Here is a 16543-nt window from a genome sequence, read left to right as displayed (position 1 = left end):
CTCCCTTAGAATGGTCAGTGCCGAAGTGGCGAATCTAAACACCAAACTAAACCCAACTATGAGAGCGGTGGGGGACCAAACCCCAACTGGGGTTGTAGCACGATTTAATAAGATAAAGGTTCCAGAGCTCAAACCCTTATGTGGGGTTCGAGATGCCAAGGCTCTAGAGAACTTTTTCTTCGACCTTCAACAATACTTCCGAGCCGTAAATACAGTGGCAGAGGGGAAGTGAAGGTAACGTTAGCGACAATGCGCCTAGCCGACAACGCAAAGTTATGGTGGAGGTCCAAGTGCATGAACATTCAAGATGGTCTATGTACCATGGACAAAAGAAGAAAAATAGGAGGAGCGAAGCAATGAGACCGATAGGTGAAGGAGCGAGAAGGAACTAAGCTAGAAAAATTCCCAATTGATATAAACCCTAGAAAAAATAAATAACTCAGTTTATTATTTAATAAAAGTTTTAGATTGAAAAAAATTTACAAACTCAAACAATTAGATTAAACCTAAAAGAATATTCCACTAGCCGAAACCCAACCCAACCCATAACAACCTCAATTAGATTAAACCTAAAAGAATATTCCTCAGGCCCGAACCCAATCCAACCCATAACAACCTTAATTGGTACAGTAAAAATTCAAATAATGGGTTTACCGATGAACAAATAGAATGACGTGGAATCGTATGTTCCTTAAATTATAAGAAGAGAACAAACATATATATTCTACAAACAATAATCTTTCGAATAGTTATATCTTACACCTTAAGTACCACTGATTCTGTAGTGAATAATTTATTTATGATCTAACCATAAATAGAGTGAGTGAATCGTGTTGTTATTGCATTCTTAAAATCTACTTGTTCGTTCGATCTTCAAAGATCAATTTGATCCGTTTCCCATAACCAAGACGAAATATCCTCGAGCTCCCATTTCTCGAAACGCCCTTCATGAACCGATCCATATTCTTCCCACTCCCAATTCAGCCATTGATCCTTTTCAAAGGGTGAAGAAAAACAATACCCATTCCCATGATCTTCATCCATGCATTGATTCCCACAGGCTTTCACCATTCCATTATTTAGTGTCATTATTTCGCCATCAAGCCACTCATATGGTCCCAAACCCTCCCCATCCCCATCACCCATTATGGACCTCAATATCACTTCCTTCCCCAATGTCTTGCCATCATCCTCTTCTTTTCCTTTCACTATGCCACCTTGTTCTTCCCTTCTTCCACACGTCACATCCCGCTTCCGCTTCGGCACGGGAATGATCCCCAAGAGGCAAGTGATCGGTGAAGAAGACTTCGTAGCAGATGGTCGTGTCACAGTATAGATTCTTCGACTTAGATGAGAGTTCCAATAATTCTTTATTTCATTGTCTGTTCGACCTGGTAAATGTCCCGCTATTACAGACCACCTAAAACGAAATAAACTCCACGATATAAAAAGTCAAACTTCATTCAAAACCCTAATGACAACGATACTCGAAAATTTTAGTTTTAGGTCGTTGGACGTATTTATTTGTATTGGGAGACAAGATTGAGTGAAAATAGGGGAACACTTGAGGGTTCTCAATAATGGTGTCTGCCACAGCCTTAGTCTTAATTGGCTTTAAATTTAAAGAGGGATGGGAAGAGTACTGCATCCTTGTGGGCAACACTTAAATGGAAAGAAAACAAGAAAACTTATGCAAAGATTAGATTTTTTGGATCAAATAGTTACATTTTGGAACAAAATTTATGACATTTTCTAGAACAGTTAGAACATGAAAAAACAAGTACCTGTTGCCTAAAACATTATGCAGCTTTACGATCATTTGTTCTTCCTCGGCCGTGATGTTCCCTCTCTTTAGATTTGTTCTCAGATAGTTAATCCATCTCAATCTGCAACTCTTTCCGCACCTTAACAATCCTTTCGTGTAACACCATATATGTCTCAAGATCATGTCCAAAGAAGAAAGATAACAACCAACCAACAAAAAAAAAACATTTACGGTATTGTCTTTTTAACTAATTCTTTCGTTAAATTAATAAAAATATTCTTAAATTTTGTAATTTGTCTCAAAAATATCTTTAAACTTTCAAAATTTTCAATAATACTCTTAAATTTTTAAACTACGGATATGTAATAGCCCAACTGCACTGCTAGCCTATATTGTCCGTTTTGGTCTCTTACGGATCGTCGTTGGCCTCATGATTTTAAACGCATCTACTAGGGAGAGTTTTCCACACCCTCATAAGGAATGATTCGTTTCCCTCTCCAACCGAGGTGAAATCTCACGAGAGTATTTAAAAAACGAGATAAAAAAAAGATAAGAAATAAGAAATTATTGAGTCACAGGTTGAAACGTCAAAGGAAATCGATGATGAAAATGATCAACGACGGTAACCTTTTAAGGGTATTAAGTATTATCGGTTTTCATTCCCGTAACGAGAATATTTATTTTATTAATTTAGTCGAAAAACTCAAACTTTGTCACATTTTTGGACAAAAAACAAAAGAGAATCATATGAATCCTAGGTTTGTGTCATTTCATGTAACAGCCTAAGTCCACTGCTAACAGATATTGTTTGAGGTGTTCTATTCGAGGAAACTCGTGAAAAAATGAACTGACCTGCATTCTTGGGCAAGGATCGCCACGAGCCTTCGCCATTGGCTCGGATATAGTTAGTCAAGAGCTCATCTTCTTCAGCAGTCCACCTTCCCTTTCTGAGCCCCACTTTTTCACAGCAAGGAGATCTCCCCATAGCTCTCAAGAAAAAGAAAGATCAGAGCAACAATGGCGACCCCAACAACAACTCAACTCTCTGAGGAGATACTTCCCTAAGTTTATAGGGTTGGCTGTGAAGGGAAAACCCCATATTTATTGCCACAACTGTGACGTGAGAGTTACTACGATCGAATCGAACGACGAGGCTGACAATTTTACACCGTAAAAAAAGAAATTCGGGACTTCTATCCTACTTTTACTATAGTAAGTTAAAATCTTCGAAAGATTTTACCTCTCAGTGAAAGTTCTTCATTTGTTAAGATCGTTTTAAATGTTGTATGTTAAAAGTTTTTTTTAATGTCGAATGTCAATTTGAGCATAACTCAATCTCAATTAAAATGTCGGAAGTTTGAATATATCGCTTTATTTATTACTAAACTCTAAGAAAATTGTCGTGGGTTTCGATCAAAATTTGAATATCCATTTTCTACGATGCAAAATGATTAATTACATTGAGATAATTTAATATACGGGTATAATATGAGTTTTAACGTTATCGAGAAACTGCAGTGTTGGACTAAAATCAATGTCTTGAATGTCAACTTGAGTATAGCTCGATTGAGATGAAACAATTATCTTCGACTAATTTGTATTCCACACCGTGGGCTAAAACTCGACACCCTATAAGAATTTATTTATGGCCATATAAAAGCCATAAATGCTCTAAAGCCAAAATTATGCAAAATAGATTATTATAATGCACCAAAGACTTTATTGATATCAATGAGCAGTGCACCATACAACGAGCTAAGGGCAGCTCCTATGTCTTCTCTACCTAACCTATTAAACGGCTGAAAATCTGTGAGATTCCACGACAGTTGCAGTCGAGAACAAAGCATTCTTTACGAGAGTGTGAAAATCTCTCTCTAACAGATACGTTTTAAGAACTGTGAGGCTGATGACGATATGTAACGGACCAAAACGGACAATGTTTGTTAACGGTGGGTTTAGGTTGTTACAAATGATATCAAAATCGGACACTGGGCGGTGTACCATTAAAGACATTGGACCTCCAAGGAGAGATGATTGTGAGATTCGGATAACGAAACATTGTTTAAAAAGTGTAAACTTCTCCTTAACAAACGCGGTTTAAATTTTTTAAAAAAAGTTAAAATCTATGGGTTTAACGAGCAGTTCCATCAGGTAAAAGGTGTGAAAATAATTGATAAACATTGGGCCAAATTACCTATCCCCACATTTATTATATTCCCCATTCAAACATTAAATGGTTTCACATGCATGGTTCGATAAAACTTAGCTCGGTATTAATTTTTACTTTAAACTTTCAATTTTATCAAAATATTTACATGGGTACAACGAGTAATTCGAAGTCTTTTCATCGTTTCAGTACAGGAATCTCTGTCTCTTTTAGTTCATCGTTCTTGGAGTTTATCTCAGAGATACTCAACATAGATTGCATCTAAAACTAAAAACGTACAAATTTGAGTTAGATTAGATTCGGGTCTTGATACATTCTTTTTGAATCATATCACGACCCTTTAAGTTAAATCGATGATACAATGTGTTACCGACGTAGTTGGCGTGTATAGTTCAAATATATCGACGTAGACATTATCGAAAGACAACATGGTACAACATAAGAAAGGAGCCAGCTAGATTTGCCACCATTAATACAAGAGATGGTACAAAATGAGTACTGATGAGAGGTGATTTTTGGGATTTCATAGCTAAGTTAGGAAGCTGTGCATTTCATCCTTTAATCTGTGGAGAAGACATATCATTTATTTCAGAAACAAAGTCGGCAAATTTAATTGGTTATAGGACAAGTTTTGTGGATTCAAACGTTTGTAGGGACATAAATTTCAGTGTGAGTATTAACTATCCTCCTAAAGATCGATAGGTCATCTCGTGTTCATGTTATTCTTGAACTGTTAGATTATATTTATTGAATGGATTTGAGTTTATTGTCGTGAAGCTAGATTTACGTTCGATTCTCTTCCAAGTTCTTTTGGTTTTTGAAATTTTTTTTGGGAAGGTTATTTCATCTCATTCATTTATTTTAGAGTTGTACCCGATGTTTTAAAAGTAATATGAATGCATCAAAGAAGAATATCATAGCTCAAATCACAGGTAGTAGATATTGTCATTTTTGGGCTTTCTATCTCGTGTTTTCTCTCTCGAGATTTTAAAACACATTTATCAGAGAGAGGTTTCCACGCCCTTATAAGAAATATTTCGTTCCCTTCTCTAAGAGACGTGAGATCTCACAATTCACGAGCCCAGTGTCCTCGTTGGCACACTGCCCACTGTTGTCTTCTTTGGGCTACTCCACCTCCCTTGGGGGCCTAGCGTCCTTGTTGACATACCACCTGATGTCTGCCTTTGACACCATTTGTAACAGCTCGAGCTCACCGTTTGCAAATATTGTCTGTTTTAGCTCGTTATGTAACGTCGTCAGCCTCATGATCTTAAAACGCGTCATCTAGGGAGAAGTTTTCACACCCTTAAAAGAAATGTTTTGATTCCATCTCCAACCGACGTGGGATCTCATAGAGAATCAAGCCAAAAAAATATTGTAACGCACATGCCCATCACATGAAATGGGATTTGAAATCTAGATTTCGTATTTCATGGCTTCGATATTCTCCTACATTTCTATGATATGATCGTGTTACCTTGATTAACATCGTTAAAAGAGTATTTTGTTAATATCTTTATTAAAAAAATGTGGAAAAAATCATAATTTATTAATAATTTAAAAAACGTTTCTCAAGAAAATATAAACCCATAAAATTTCCGTTGATTTGTTACTAAATAAATAGTTTATTTACACATTTCCTTTCAGCTAATTATGGAAGAAAAAGACAATCTCAAAAAAATAAAAATAAAAATAAATAAATAAAAAGGCAACGAAGTAAGCTCCAACGTCATTTTAATTATTTAATGGAAATATAAATATCAATCTTCCTGCAAAAACAATAAACTAAAATTAAATTAAAAAGATAAAAACAAATAATAATAATAAAACATTCAATAATATTTCTAATTATTTAATGGAAATATATATAATTTAAAATGAAAGGCGTGTAAGAATAAATAAATAAATAAATAAAACAAAATAAAATAAAATAAATTTAGTATATTTTACCGGTACAAGGTTGTCTTGTCCCGAGGTGCAAGCGGGTCGCCGAGGAGGAAGCTGCTGGCGTTGGGTTCTCTGCAAATTATAAAATTAATTTCCATTAATTAACATATTACACCAATTTAATAATAAAATTTATTATTATTTAAGGCGAGGTTACCTGTAGTTTCGGTCGCAGAGTCTCCACCATTGCCATTGTTTTATGATGCCCTCCACCAGCCCCTTGCTTTAATTTTCATATTAATATCCACAAAATAAAAATAATTCATTAAATTTATTAATTTATTAATTTATTAATTTATTTATTTTATGAGTGGGCCAAGGTTCATGAAACATGGGCCAGCCCATATTCTTATTCCTATATGTTTGGGCACAAGAAGATGTCTTATTCTTATTCGGTTTAGGGAATCACCTTGCATAGGGCCCAGTCCGCTGAATCAAAGAACGCTCTTTCCTTATCCTGCATCCAAACACCACTTTTCACTCTTATTTAAAATATAAAATTTGAATTTAATTAATGTATTAAAAATAAATTGAATTTTTATGTTAATATTACACAGAGACTAAATTTTATTTATATATTGTAATTTTTAATTATGAATAAAATAAAAAGGATTTTAAGTTTGTTAATTGACCTTTGAGATCAAGGGCTTCTTCCTTGGCACCAAACCTCCGTACTTACTCCCCCCGGACATTGCCTAATAATAACAATAATTAATATTAATGAATAAGAAAATGAAAATTAAGAATTGAAAATTCCACGTTGGCAAGCGAGTGTTTAGAGGGTTGAAGACAGAAGAGATTCCACGTGATCCGGTTTTTGACAGGTCAGCAACCCGGAAACGGCGTCAAGACGCTGTTAGTGGACAGCTGAGTCACTAACGTCAAGCCGTTACAGATTTTTTTTTTTTTTTTTTTTTTTTTTTTTTTTTTTACATTTAAAAAAAGGAACCGACATGTCGTCAGGATGGTGCGTTAGTTTTCTGGGCATTTAAATTAAAAATAATATTTGTTTAACCCATGGTTAAAAGTAAAAAATTGAAGGATTTGAATTTTAGATGGAAAGTGGGAAAAGTTACCTGTTGATCATGGGGTGAACAGAAGGTGTCCCCATACCCTAAACCATTGAAATCTTCCATTTCTCTGCAAATTTACTCAAAACCCTAAGAGGAAGAGAGAGAGACAGAGGGTTTCATGAAGGATTTTGTGTGGAACCAATGGAAATAGGTCACCAATTTATAAGGAGAGAGAGAGAAAATAGCTTGAGGAGGGAGGAAAGGGAGAGATTCAAGTGAAATGAAAAAAAGAGTGAAAGGGTTAAGATAAGAATATTAATATCAAAGATACGTTTACCACTACTCCTTCTCATCTTTCACCTTTCTCTTTTTCCCTCTCTCTCTCTACCCTAAACACGACCCTAAACACGGTCTCGGTAGTGTCTATTTAACTACTAAAGTCAAGATCGGTGAAAACTCTCTGTTTAAACAAACCTTAGAAGGATAGTTAGATTCTATTTAACTAGTAAAGACAATTCTCGTCCCGCCTCGTATTGTTAGATTTATTATAATTTCTTTAAGAAACTCGAACCCCATAGAAATTTGTATAGGAGAGCCTTTCTCGACCCATCTTTTGTATATCTTTAATTAATAATTTAAAATTTTATTCTCTCACTCTCTTATTTAAAAGAAAAGTAATGTTTTTCTTTCTTTACTTTTGAAATTTTGGGTCGTACTAATAAAAATTAATATCAAAAAGTTGGAAATGGTTTAGAATAAATGTACTAATAGAGAGGTTTCAATCAACTTTTTGACCTACAAATAAATATTAAACATATTTTAACCATTTTATTATTTGTCTATTATATGTTTTATTTAAGGAAAAAATATATATAATATTAATTTTACCAACAATTTTGTGGATTAACTATGTACGTGGGAAGGTCGACCCAATCTATTGGGTAAGGTTAGGATATAACGTTAGTCCGTCAATCAAACGGAAACGCACACAAACCGTTCCTTTCCCACGTGTCAACATTCAATCCGTTAGTCACAAGCAACAACGCTCAAACAAACTCCGTTTTATTTACAAACTATTGACGAATTAAAAAGCTTGGTTTATAATGAAGTATTCTAAGAACAACTATTTATATATATATATATATATATATATATATATATAACTATGCTTCTGATCTGTGTAAATATTGTATACAAACTGAGTTACCTTTAGAAGCAAAACTGATTATAACTTGCTGGTCTTTACAGGTCCCATCTCCTTGGCTTTGGCTCTCAGCAGATGCTTTTGAACCTTCCCAGTAGCTGTTTTTGGTAGCTCACCAAATACCACAGATTTTGGGACCCAATAAGCTGGCATCTTCGACTTGCAAAACTTCATTATATCCTCACCCATTCGCTGCTCGTTTCCCTTATCTACCTTCGACTTCAACGTCACGAAAGCACAAGGAGATTCGCCCCAGCGTTCGTCAGCTCGGGCGACGACAGACACCTCCAGTATAGCCGGGTGCTGGTAGAGAATGTTTTCTATCTCCACACTGCTTATGTTCTCACCTCCAGATATGATGATATCCTTTGACCTGTCTTTTATTTCTATGTAACCATCTGGATGTTTCACGCCAAGATCACCTGAGTGAAACCAGCCATTGGCGAATGCCTCTTTGTTGGCTTTTGGGTTCTTTAAGTACCCTTTCATTACAGCATTCCCACGCATTACAATCTCTCCAACAGTTTTTCCATCGGATGGAACTGGTTGCATTGTCTGAGTGTTCACGACGTCTAGACCCTCCAATGCAGCGTACCGTACGCCTTGACGAGCATTCATTCGCGCTTGGGCTTCTGGAGGTAATGAGTCCCACTCTGGCTTCCATGCACATACTGTTGAAGGACCATAAGTTTCAGATAGGCCATAGGTGTGAGTGATCCGAAAGCCCTTCTGTGACATTGCGTATAATACAGGAGGAGGTGGAGCTGCTCCGGCTGTCATTACATGGACAACATGGGGAAGGGGAAGGATGGTATCTTCTTTAGGAGCATTAACAATAGTATTAAGAACAACGGGTGCAGCACAGAAGTGTGTTACTTTATGTTCGGCTATGGCTGAATAAACTGCCTTGGCTGTGACCTGTACCAACAATCGAAAAGGAAGAAAGCAGCTATCCATAAGAATGTTAACATGGAATATGTTCTACAGCAATTAGAAGCCAGGAGACCCACTTTTATGGGGATATTCATCTAGAAAGCACAAAAATTTGCCATCATTTAATTTATCAAGGGGAAAGAGCTTTATCGCCTGATGATGGGTCACAACAATGATGAGCAACCTCGAAGTGGAAGCTTATTGCATCACAGCATCAGGCGTAGGCACTCACCAGGTTTCCATTGAATGAATGAGAATGAGTTCAAAAGAATCTTCCATTTTAGTTTCAAAACCTTGTTAATGTTTCTGTTAATAATCTTCAATCTATTGTCCTTTGGACTATTCAATAAGCATAAATTGCTTCAAAAAAATAATCTTATTAATACCTGCCGGAGACATATACTTGTTCCACAGAGAGCAGCCAGTGCCCAAGTGTAGCACCAACCATTGCAATGGAACATTGGAAGAGTCCAAAGATATATAGCTCCCTCATTCATCCCCCACACTAAGCCTGCACTCAAAGACATGAGATATGCTCCTCGGTGGCTCAAAACCACCCCTTTAGGACTTGCAGTTGTACCAGACGTATAGCCTAGAGTAATGCTCTGCCACTCATCCTCTGGTGATTTCCAAGCATACTCGGGATTGCCTGTTTCCAAGAATTTTTCGTATTCAATGGCCCCTTTTGATAAAGCATATTTGAGTGCCTCCGGATCACAGCTTTCATCACCAATTACAATTAGAAGTGGTGGCTTGTAATGGCCATGGCCCTTTTGAGCTAAGATTTTTAAAGCTTCTTCTGCTAAGGGAAAAAACTCTTGATCCACCATAACAACTGCAGATGACGAGTGACCAAGAAGAAATGAAATTGTTTGTGCATTTAGACGAATATTAACACAGTTCAGAACAGCTCCAGCCATGGGAACTCCAAAATGAGCTTCATAGATAGCCGGAATATTTGGTGCAATCATTGCTACCTAAATACAATATCACCAATCAGTTTTCATTCAGTTACAATCAATAAATCGCCCAGATAACCTTTCAAATAGACTTTAAAACTAATGAACTTCCAAGATAACATATCAGACAGATTACAGAATCCTCGAGATTCTGCGCAAGAGAAGTTTATGTGAAGGTAATTTAATTGAATCTGCTCTCTAAACAGCGAGGCATAATTGGAATTCTCGAAATTTCCGCAAGTCAAGATGATAACTCCAAAGGAACATGCATTAAACGCTATCGACTATTTGTAGCGCAATCCTATAGAATTTCATGATGAATTTCCAAAATAATTAACACCATTACAGCCACAGAGAGAGTTCAGTAATCAAATATTAGGAGTCATCAAATACCAGAAGATTCAACCCCGAAACAAGCCTACAAACTTCACGCTTTCCACATCACAGAGTAAATAGGACCAGGTTAAAATTCCAACCAAACACTTCATCACTTTATGCCAGAAACGTATTCATATTTAGAATCTAATGCAGTAATTATCCTCCATGATCAGGTTGACTTTTATTTTCTCAAAAAAAAAAAAAAACGATTCATCCTGCAATTAATTTCCACTCACCGATTCCGGATATTTCACCGAAAACAGCCAACGTGAGGTCAGTCATAAGAATCACTCTCGCAGCGACAGTTAACAAACGTCAAAAATGGAAAAAAAAAACATAGAGAGAAACGAGAAGTACCGTGTCTCCAGCACCGATGGAAATGTTCGAAAGAGCCGAAGCCAAACGGCGGCAGCGTTGGTAAGTCTGAAGCCAGTTGTAGCGGCGAGATCCATGGACGACCGATAATCTGGAAGGATGAATCAACGCGGCTCTCTCGAGAAACCACAACGGCGTCAAGGCGGTGTAGTTGGCGTCGTTCTTCGGCAGATCGTCGATGTCTCTGACTCCGGCCATGGCTCCGCAACGAGTTCCTCTAGCTCTCGCTTTCTCTTGGGTCTCTGTGCTTCTCTCTCTAGCAACAAATGACAAGCGGGGATGTAATGTGAGAACAGCGGTAAAGCAAAGGTATATATATATATATATATATATATGTCACCGGGAGCTGTAGAGAGAGAACACATCGGACGGCTGGCAGAAGTCCAGAGGTTTTGACTGTGCGATTTATCGGATTATCCTTCTCTGGCCGTTTACCTGAACTGCCGTATTGTTAATGCCTGTATTTATTTATTTTTAGTTATTATTATTTATATAATACATTATAAGATAAGGGAGAAACCAATATAACCTTCCCATAAAAATACATTAAATTTATTTCATTATGAAAGGCATGCATATTACGATTATTATAAGAAAAATATATTTATTGACAAAAAATAATTGTAAATAAGGAAAAATTACATTACCTCAATCTTTTTAATTAATTTATTTCATTCCCTTATTAAATTGTATTAAATTTTAGGCAAATTTATTATAAATATCTCTAAATTTTTTATTTTAAAAATATTTTAAAAAATTTCAAGTATAATAATGCTATAATTAATATTTTATTAAAAATTTGTGAGAATTAGTTTTTATCCGAGGATTAATTTTAAATATGTGCGAAATTTGTTATATATGTATAAAAATTTATATTTTAAAATTAAATTTAATAAGTATATAAAAGTTAAATAATTGATGACATTTTGGAGTTATTTTTTATTTTTTATTTATCAATTTTATAAACATTTAATTATTTAATAATCAAGTTTTTGACTATGGATAAACAATTATGTGGAAGCATTGGTAAATGGATTAAATTAGCGATAAGTGTCTTATCACCGGCTTGGACAATTCCAATTATGGCAATCTAGTCATTTTTAGTTATCCTTAAAAATGGATAATTTTAACTATTTAAATCAACGGGACAAAATAATAAAATCTGTAAGACTTTAAATGTACACGGATAAGATCAACATCCTCGACTAAGAGAGGAGAGATAGATGTGTCGTCGGCTAAGAGAGGAGAGATGGATAATGGGACAATAGCAATAGTGAGATGCAAAGACAATGAGACGCGAAGGAAAAGAGACGCTAGACTCTCTCTATTGTCGATCAATTCGAGATAAAAAGCACGAGATTAAATGTGAAGCTTGAAAGTGAAAAGCTTTTATATATATAACCAAATGAAACCAATTGTATCAACCCAAATCAAAGTGACCTTTTGAACACCTTTACGACAGACCTTCTCCTTCTTTGTATTGTCGTAATGGTACAATATTGTCTACGTTGGACATAGCTTTATCCTACATCGGTTGGAGAGGGGAACAAAATATTATTTACAAGGGTGTGGAAATCTCTCCGCGTTTTAGAAAACATAAGGAAAGCCCCAAAAAGACAATATCTACTAGCGGCGGGCTTGGGTTGTTACATATATACTCACGCTCTCGTTCGCTCTGGTTCTTTCTTAGTAAATGCGAGACATTAGTCACGATCGCAAAGAATTTCTTATATCTCTTTGGTTTCAGCTCGAAATCAAATACTCAGCAAAAGAAACACAACAACACTATAAAATGCAATATGTTTATGTAATATGTATCTATGTTACTCAAATGGTTTGGATTCCAAACTTGAAGAACACAACAATACAGAAACTCAAATGAAACATCAAAATTTATAACAAACAGAAGGGAAAATGAATCAACACCATTTAGATATATATACACAGTGAGAATTCGCACAAAAAGTATGCATATATATCTTCTTTTCTTTCTTTCCCTTCAATTTAATAGCTTTATACATCACAAAACATCTTAGTTTCCAATCCAATTATTGATATTCTTACATTCCCCAGAGAGAATCAGATCAAGAATGAGTTGATGGAGACAAAGACAAACCTTACGAAGACGACGAGGACGAGGAAGATGACGACTCGAAAGGTTCCTGCTCGGCGCAGCTGAGGACTTCATGGGGTCCGGCTTCTTCTCGGCCAACGCCCATCAGGTCAAGGTAATGCAAGTAATGTGAGATGGGGTTGTTCATGGAGTCAACTTCACCCTGGCCACACGCAGCATCGCCATAGAGGATGTTTATGGTGGTGCCAAACCCAGGGAGTCGCTTGGCCAGTGTGTCATTCTTGGTGGGTTTCCATTTGCCTACAAACACATCATGGGCTGAGGGCTGGTTCTTCTTCACTGGGGTCATCCACCTCCAAATTGCAGCCTGAAATGCTAGAGTGGCATTGTCTTCAATGTACTCTGGATGGTCCAACAGATTAACATTCAAGGCTTCTCCTGTCTTTCCATAGTTGTAGTTCCTGTTCATGAGAAAATCCCAGATTCACCACAAAATAGTCCAATCAAAGTTCAACTACAAATTTGGTCTATGAACTATTTACAGTCATATTCACTTTTAAGTCTCTCACAACCATGAGATCCCACATCGATTGGAGACAGGAACGAGTGTCAGTAAGGACGTTGGGTCCGAAGGGAGTGGATTGTGAGATCCCACGTCGGTTGGAGGGGAACGAAACATACGTCGGTTGGAGGGGAACGAAACATTCTTTATAAGGGTGTGGAAACCTTTCCCTAGCATACGCGTTTTAAAAACCTTGACCCCCGAAAGGGAAAACTCAAAGTGGACAATATCTACTAGCGGTGGGCTTGGGCCGTTACAAATGGTATCAGAGCCAGACACCAGGCGATGTGCCAGCGAGGAGGCTGAGCCCTGAAGGGGGGTGGACACGAGGCAGTGTGTCAGCGACCATGTTGGGCCTCGAAGGGGGGTGGATTGTGAAATCTCACATCGGTTGGAGAGGGAAACGAAGCATTCTTTATAAGGGTGTGAAAACCTCTCCCTAGCGCGTTTTAAAATTTTTGAGAGAAAGCCTGAAAGGAAAAGTCTAAAGAGGACAATATATACTACCGGTGTGGTGTGTTTGGGCTGTTACTATTGAATAAAAGCTTAGTTCAGATTAAGTTCATAAACTTTGGATCTATTTAGTTCAACTTCATTCACATTCCCAACTTTTGAATTGTGATTCTATGAATTCTCGACATGATTTGAGAAAATTCCTATCGTTTCGAAGCAGCTTCTTAATTTTATCCGATTGCCCGTCCATTTTTCTCTGTTACTTGTCTACCATAACATGCTAAATCTACCCAAGTTTATCCGATGAGCATGCTATTTAGTTCATGGTAACAATGGAAATACAGCAAAAACCAAAAGCCAAAATTCAAAATCTGGAAATACAACCATCAGAGTATATTTGGATAATTGATGATGCAGCAGAGCAGACATACCAGTAGATGGGCAAGGCACCACGCCCATGGTAAGAAACTCCAGGAGTACAGGGATAAGTGAGCTTGTAATATTCATCACAGTACAATTTATCAGGGCTCAGCTCCTTGTTGTAGCACAGACCCCATGCCAATGGACCTCCAGTCGCCACTCCATACCCACCTGAAGGATTCAATCAAAATTTCCCTGAATGAGAATCCACACACAGAAAAACAAGAACCAAAAGAAGAAGATGAAGAAGCTTACAAGTGGTTTTGCTGCCAACATGACCGAGAAAAGCAGCAATTTCCTTCATCCCCATAAGCTTCCCTCCGGTGGTACCGAATCCATGCGGCTGGAACAAAGCCGCCGCCGTAATGAAAGATCGATAATCCCAAAACCCTACAGCATGTGCAACCGGAGAGTTCCGCTTGGAGAACAGATTCTCAAATTGATAGGTCTGAAAGTAATCAGAAACGGTATGATTACAGCAATACTCCGACCAGCCTTTACACTCCCACCCTTTGTCACAGACCTTCTTCCCCCTCACAATCTTCACCAATGGCTTAACGGAAGATTCAGAATCATCTCCAATCACGACAATCGCAGCCAGAAACAAAAGCAGAACCAATAACAAGCGTTTCGATTCCATTGTATGGTGAAGAAACGAAGGAATGGAAGAGAGATTTTAAAAGGGAGAAACCGGAATTGCTTCATTTGAGAGGGAAAGCGATGGAAAATGAAATTACAGCTCGATTAGGAGGAACAGATTTGTCAGAGTTGGAGAAGGAAGAGTGTTGTGATGCTGCAATTTTTCCAAAAATCTTCCAAGTTTCTTCTCCTACTTCTTTGAGTGATTTGCAAGCGATGCAAACTTGAAGATGAAACGAACAGATCGATTGCTTCTACCGCTGCTCCTAAAAGATGAAACGAACAGATCGATGCAAACGGCTCTTGGGCCGGTTCGTTTGGTCCTAAAAGATCTTGCCATCCATTGCAAGAAAGGCCCAATATTTTTAGATATTGCAAATTTGGCCCAACCTATGAAATAAAAAGCCTATATTCTATAAAATTACAATTGAAATAAAGTTTAATTATTTGAAGACCAAAAATATAATTAAATTGCCATTATTTCACCAAGTTTTCCATAATAATAATAATAATAATATAAATGTATACCGTATAATTGAATTATAATAATATCATCATTATCATTATTAAAAGACTATATTTCAAATTATAATAATGTCAACTATGTCGGTGAATATGATTATTAATATGAAAATATACAACAATTAATTTATACAACGTTGAAAGCGACATGTCACTGCTACACGAGTTTTTGGGTCTCCTTCAAAATCATAAGTGGTTAGGTTCAAGATTTTGTTTAAGATATCCGAAAAAAAAAATTTGTGTATGAGAATCGAATAACTGTACTGGACATGAAAATAACATCAGAATTTCACATAAATAAATAATGTTCTTTTCTATTGTGTCAATTATAATTATTATTTAAAGAAACGTTTGAATAATACGACCAACCATCACATATAAACACACACACGTATATATAAAGGTGTTTTGTGCTGTCCCATATTGGTTGGGGAGGAAAACAAACCACCATTCATATACGTGGATCTGGGCGGTTACAAAAAAAAAAAAAAAAAAAAAAAAAAAAAAAAAAAAATATATATATATATATATATATTAAACATAAAAAATAAAATGGAATTTATAATATAAAATAATAAATTTATCAAAAAAAAAATTCCAACGACATTTTCAAATAATATATAAAAAACAAAGCCATAATTGTTTTCATAATTTTTACAAAAACAATCATTCATTAATTCTTGAAATCATGTGAATGGCCACCAATGATTGGAGGGAATTTTTCATCCTGTCCTCTTCTCTAGAACTCCCACGTGCTAAATTGCCAATTTCCTTCCGCACGTGCCAGCAAGTCTCCAGTATAATCCATGGAGAGTGGGCCCCATGCCACCTCCCAATGACTCGCTTCCGATTTTGATTTGATCCTGAAAAGAAAGCGCGTGGTTTTTCTCAACGACTCTCCAAGTCCAATTCCCATGCCACTTTCGTTATTTTACCCTCACACCATGGCCAAAATCGTCATTTCAAATAAAATCATATATATTTTTTTCCTCCTCAAATCTTTTACTTATTCTATTTGGACTTATCTTTAATAAACATGAGAGTTATATTATATATTATGGTTCTTATATTTATATTTTTTTATCAATTAAATTAAACACAAAAGTCGGGATTGAAATAACCTTTGCTTCAA

The 16543-nt window shown here is 36.3% G+C and overlaps 4 protein-coding genes across 7 annotated transcripts; all 4 read right to left on the bottom strand.

Annotated features, from left to right (window-relative positions):
- Positions 1-835: 835 nt before the first annotated feature.
- On the bottom strand, positions 836-2840 carry LOC111790103 (transcription factor MYB111-like). Of its 2 annotated transcripts, none has more exons than XM_023670908.2 (3): positions 2618-2840; positions 1785-1914; positions 836-1435 (listed from the first exon to the last, which is right to left on the bottom strand). In XM_023670908.2, the coding sequence occupies exons 1-3, from the start codon at positions 2748-2750 to the stop codon at positions 874-876; spliced, it is 825 nt and encodes a 274-aa protein (XP_023526676.2). In that variant the 5' UTR covers positions 2751-2840; the 3' UTR covers positions 836-873. The 2 variants fall into 2 exon arrangements, with proteins under 2 accessions (XP_023526676.2, XP_023526677.2); XM_023670909.2 differs by having other exon boundaries at positions 836-1420; positions 2618-2839.
- A 2676-nt stretch (positions 2841-5516) lies between these two features.
- LOC111790104 (uncharacterized) lies at positions 5517-7113 on the bottom strand. Of its 2 annotated transcripts, none has more exons than XM_087122108.1 (6): positions 6956-7113; positions 6512-6574; positions 6289-6336; positions 6037-6102; positions 5883-5951; positions 5517-5717 (listed from the first exon to the last, which is right to left on the bottom strand). In XM_087122108.1, exons 1-6 carry the CDS (start codon positions 7013-7015, stop codon positions 5667-5669), a joined length of 357 nt encoding a protein of 118 aa, XP_086978234.1. In that variant the 5' UTR covers positions 7016-7113; the 3' UTR covers positions 5517-5666. The 2 variants fall into 2 exon arrangements, with proteins under 2 accessions (XP_086978234.1, XP_023526678.1); XM_023670910.2 differs by having other exon boundaries at positions 5517-5701.
- Positions 7114-8044: 931 nt separating this feature from the next.
- Positions 8045-11047, bottom strand: LOC111791747 (acetate--CoA ligase CCL3). 2 transcript variants are annotated; one of them, XM_023673217.2, is made up of 3 exons: positions 10724-11047; positions 9416-10006; positions 8045-9014 (listed from the first exon to the last, which is right to left on the bottom strand). In XM_023673217.2, the coding sequence occupies exons 1-3, from the start codon at positions 10937-10939 to the stop codon at positions 8118-8120; spliced, it is 1704 nt and encodes a 567-aa protein (XP_023528985.2). In that variant the 5' UTR covers positions 10940-11047; the 3' UTR covers positions 8045-8117. The 2 variants fall into 2 exon arrangements, with proteins under 2 accessions (XP_023528985.2, XP_023528986.1); XM_023673218.2 differs by having other exon boundaries at positions 10603-10735.
- A 1568-nt stretch (positions 11048-12615) lies between these two features.
- Positions 12616-15125, bottom strand: CTL2 (chitinase-like protein). The gene is made up of 3 exons (XM_023673310.2): positions 14506-15125; positions 14262-14421; positions 12616-13276 (listed from the first exon to the last, which is right to left on the bottom strand). The coding sequence occupies exons 1-3, from the start codon at positions 14888-14890 to the stop codon at positions 12859-12861; spliced, it is 963 nt and encodes a 320-aa protein (XP_023529078.2). The 5' UTR covers positions 14891-15125; the 3' UTR covers positions 12616-12858.
- Between the last annotated feature and the right edge of the window lie 1418 nt (positions 15126-16543).

This window comes from Cucurbita pepo, chromosome 3 (genome assembly GCF_057944985.1).
Source record: "Cucurbita pepo subsp. pepo isolate OVF chromosome 3, ASM5794498v1, whole genome shotgun sequence".
NCBI classification, from domain to species: Eukaryota; Viridiplantae; Streptophyta; class Magnoliopsida; order Cucurbitales; family Cucurbitaceae; genus Cucurbita; species Cucurbita pepo.
Note: the sequence above shows the minus strand (reverse complement) of the source record. Positions and strands in the feature narration are given on the sequence as shown.

Bases quoted from the DNA above. Each gene is read 5' to 3' on its own strand.
- LOC111790103 (XM_023670908.2), bottom strand. From the start codon at position 2,750: ATGGGGAGATCTCCTTGCTGTGAAAAAGTGGGGCTCAGAAAGGGAAGG. The intron at 1,915-2,617 runs GTCAGTTCATTT...GTTACACGAAAG, and splicing joins ATCCTTGCCCAAGAATGCAG to GATTGTTAAGGTGCGGAAAG. The intron at 1,436-1,784 runs GTACTTGTTTTT...TATATCGTGGAG, and splicing joins CATAATGTTTTAGGCAACAG to TTTATTTCGTTTTAGGTGGT.
- LOC111790104 (XM_087122108.1), bottom strand. From the start codon at position 7,015: ATGGAAGATTTCAATGGTTTAGGGTATGGGGACACCTTCTGTTCACCC. The intron at 6,337-6,511 runs GTCAATTAACAA...GTTTGGATGCAG, and splicing joins AGAAGCCCTTGATCTCAAAG to GATAAGGAAAGAGCGTTCTT. The intron at 5,952-6,036 runs GTAACCTCGCCT...TATAATTTGCAG, and splicing joins CTCTGCGACCGAAACTACAG to AGAACCCAACGCCAGCAGCT.
- LOC111791747 (XM_023673217.2), bottom strand. From the start codon at position 10,939: ATGGCCGGAGTCAGAGACATCGACGATCTGCCGAAGAACGACGCCAAC. The intron at 10,007-10,723 runs GTACTTCTCGTT...TATTGTATTTAG, and splicing joins CCATCGGTGCTGGAGACACG to GTAGCAATGATTGCACCAAA. The intron at 9,015-9,415 runs GTATTAATAAGA...TTGTTGGTACAG, and splicing joins CAAGTATATGTCTCCGGCAG to GTCACAGCCAAGGCAGTTTA.
- CTL2 (XM_023673310.2), bottom strand. From the start codon at position 14,890: ATGGAATCGAAACGCTTGTTATTGGTTCTGCTTTTGTTTCTGGCTGCG. The intron at 14,422-14,505 runs GTAAGCTTCTTC...TGAATCCTTCAG, and splicing joins TGTTGGCAGCAAAACCACTT to GTGGGTATGGAGTGGCGACT. The intron at 13,277-14,261 runs GTATGTCTGCTC...TCTCATGAACAG, and splicing joins GGTGCCTTGCCCATCTACTG to GAACTACAACTATGGAAAGA.